The following is a 1292-nucleotide window of genomic DNA, read 5'->3' on the forward strand; positions in this document are numbered from 1 at the left end:
AGGTGTCTTTTATACTGTTAACGACTTCAAACTGGTGCCATTAACACAGGTAATGAGTGGGGGAAAGAGGAGCCTCTTAAAAAAGAAGTTACAGGTCTGTGACAGCCAGAAATCTTGCTTGTTTGTAGGTGACCAAATACTTATTTTCCACCATTATTTGCAAATAAATTCTTTAAAATTCAGACAAAATGATTTTCTCAAATTTTTTTTCACATTTTGTCTCTCATAGTTGAGGTCTACCTATGATGTCAATTACAGGCCTCTCTCATCTTTTTAAGTGGGAGAACTTGCACAATTGGTGACTGACTAAATACTTATTTTCCCCACTGTACCCCAGTGAAAAAATAATTCGGAGCTCTTTTATAAGTCAATGGCAGTCAAAATCTTCCACAAACCTTGAAAACCACGGTTGATGAAATGTTGTGCCCACGGTAATTTTTCCACTCCGATCTTCTGGAGTACAGATAAATTCTGAAATGCATCAAATGTTGCTATAAATTTATTTTAGGATATTGAAAGTAGAACAGAAATCTTTGTTTTATAGCTACCTGAAGAGGCTGTATCCCAGAGGCGATGAGGTCACTAATCATGCGAACCTGGGCACGTGCCTTCGGGTCTGCAGGAAGAAGACGAGGTCCTGGTCTGGTCTCGTCAATGTACTGGATCACTGCAAGCTACAGGAACAAACTAAGTGTGTTCAGTATCATAAACGTACTTTAAAAAAAGTATTCATACCCCTTCAACTTTTTCAAATGTATTTTATTGGGATTTAGTGTCACAAACACAAAACATTGCTCTGGCTTCTGATCCTGCTGATAACTTGCTCCACCGTGATTCTGCAATCATTTCATTTGAAACAGGATACCACACAAGACTACTCAGGATTTTTTGGGGAAAATATTTGAGAGAATATTCTCTTTTCACTCCACAAATACAGAGGCAAATGAGTCTGCATAAGATTTGATATCGGAACAGAGGTTCATCTTCCAGCAGGGTAACAACCCTGAACATATAGCCAGACTGGTTCAGATGAAAGCATTTTAATGTCTTAAAATGGCCTAGTAAATGTTCAACCCTAAATTGAATTTAGAGTCTAACAAGTCTTGAAAAATGATCTTCACATGTACCTTTCTGTCTTAGCTAGAGCTATTTAAAAAAAACAAAAATCTAAAATTGCAAAATCTTTAGTTTCTAAAAGTGGAACACTGGTTTAAAAAACTTCACGCTGCAACTGCAGTTAAATCTGACTCTTTAAATCCATTAATAAAAATCCATACCTCACTTTTCATATT

The 1292-nt window shown here is 36.5% G+C and overlaps 1 protein-coding gene across 2 annotated transcripts in view; it reads right to left on the reverse strand.

Annotated features, from left to right (window-relative positions):
* Nucleotides 1-1292, reverse strand: part of gstz1 (glutathione S-transferase zeta 1) — a 6259-nt gene that overhangs the window by 2649 nt on the left and 2318 nt on the right. For both annotated transcript variants that reach the window (XM_008400226.2, XM_008400227.2), the window contains exons 5-6: nt 549-674; nt 396-471 (exon numbers count right to left, since the gene is read on the reverse strand). In XM_008400226.2, the coding sequence (XP_008398448.1) occupies nt 396-471; nt 549-674 (202 nt within the window). The remainder of the gene's footprint in view (nt 1-395; nt 472-548; nt 675-1292) is intronic.

Source organism: Poecilia reticulata, linkage group LG22 (genome assembly GCF_000633615.1).
Source record: "Poecilia reticulata strain Guanapo linkage group LG22, Guppy_female_1.0+MT, whole genome shotgun sequence".
Classification (NCBI taxonomy): Eukaryota; Metazoa; Chordata; class Actinopteri; order Cyprinodontiformes; family Poeciliidae; genus Poecilia; species Poecilia reticulata.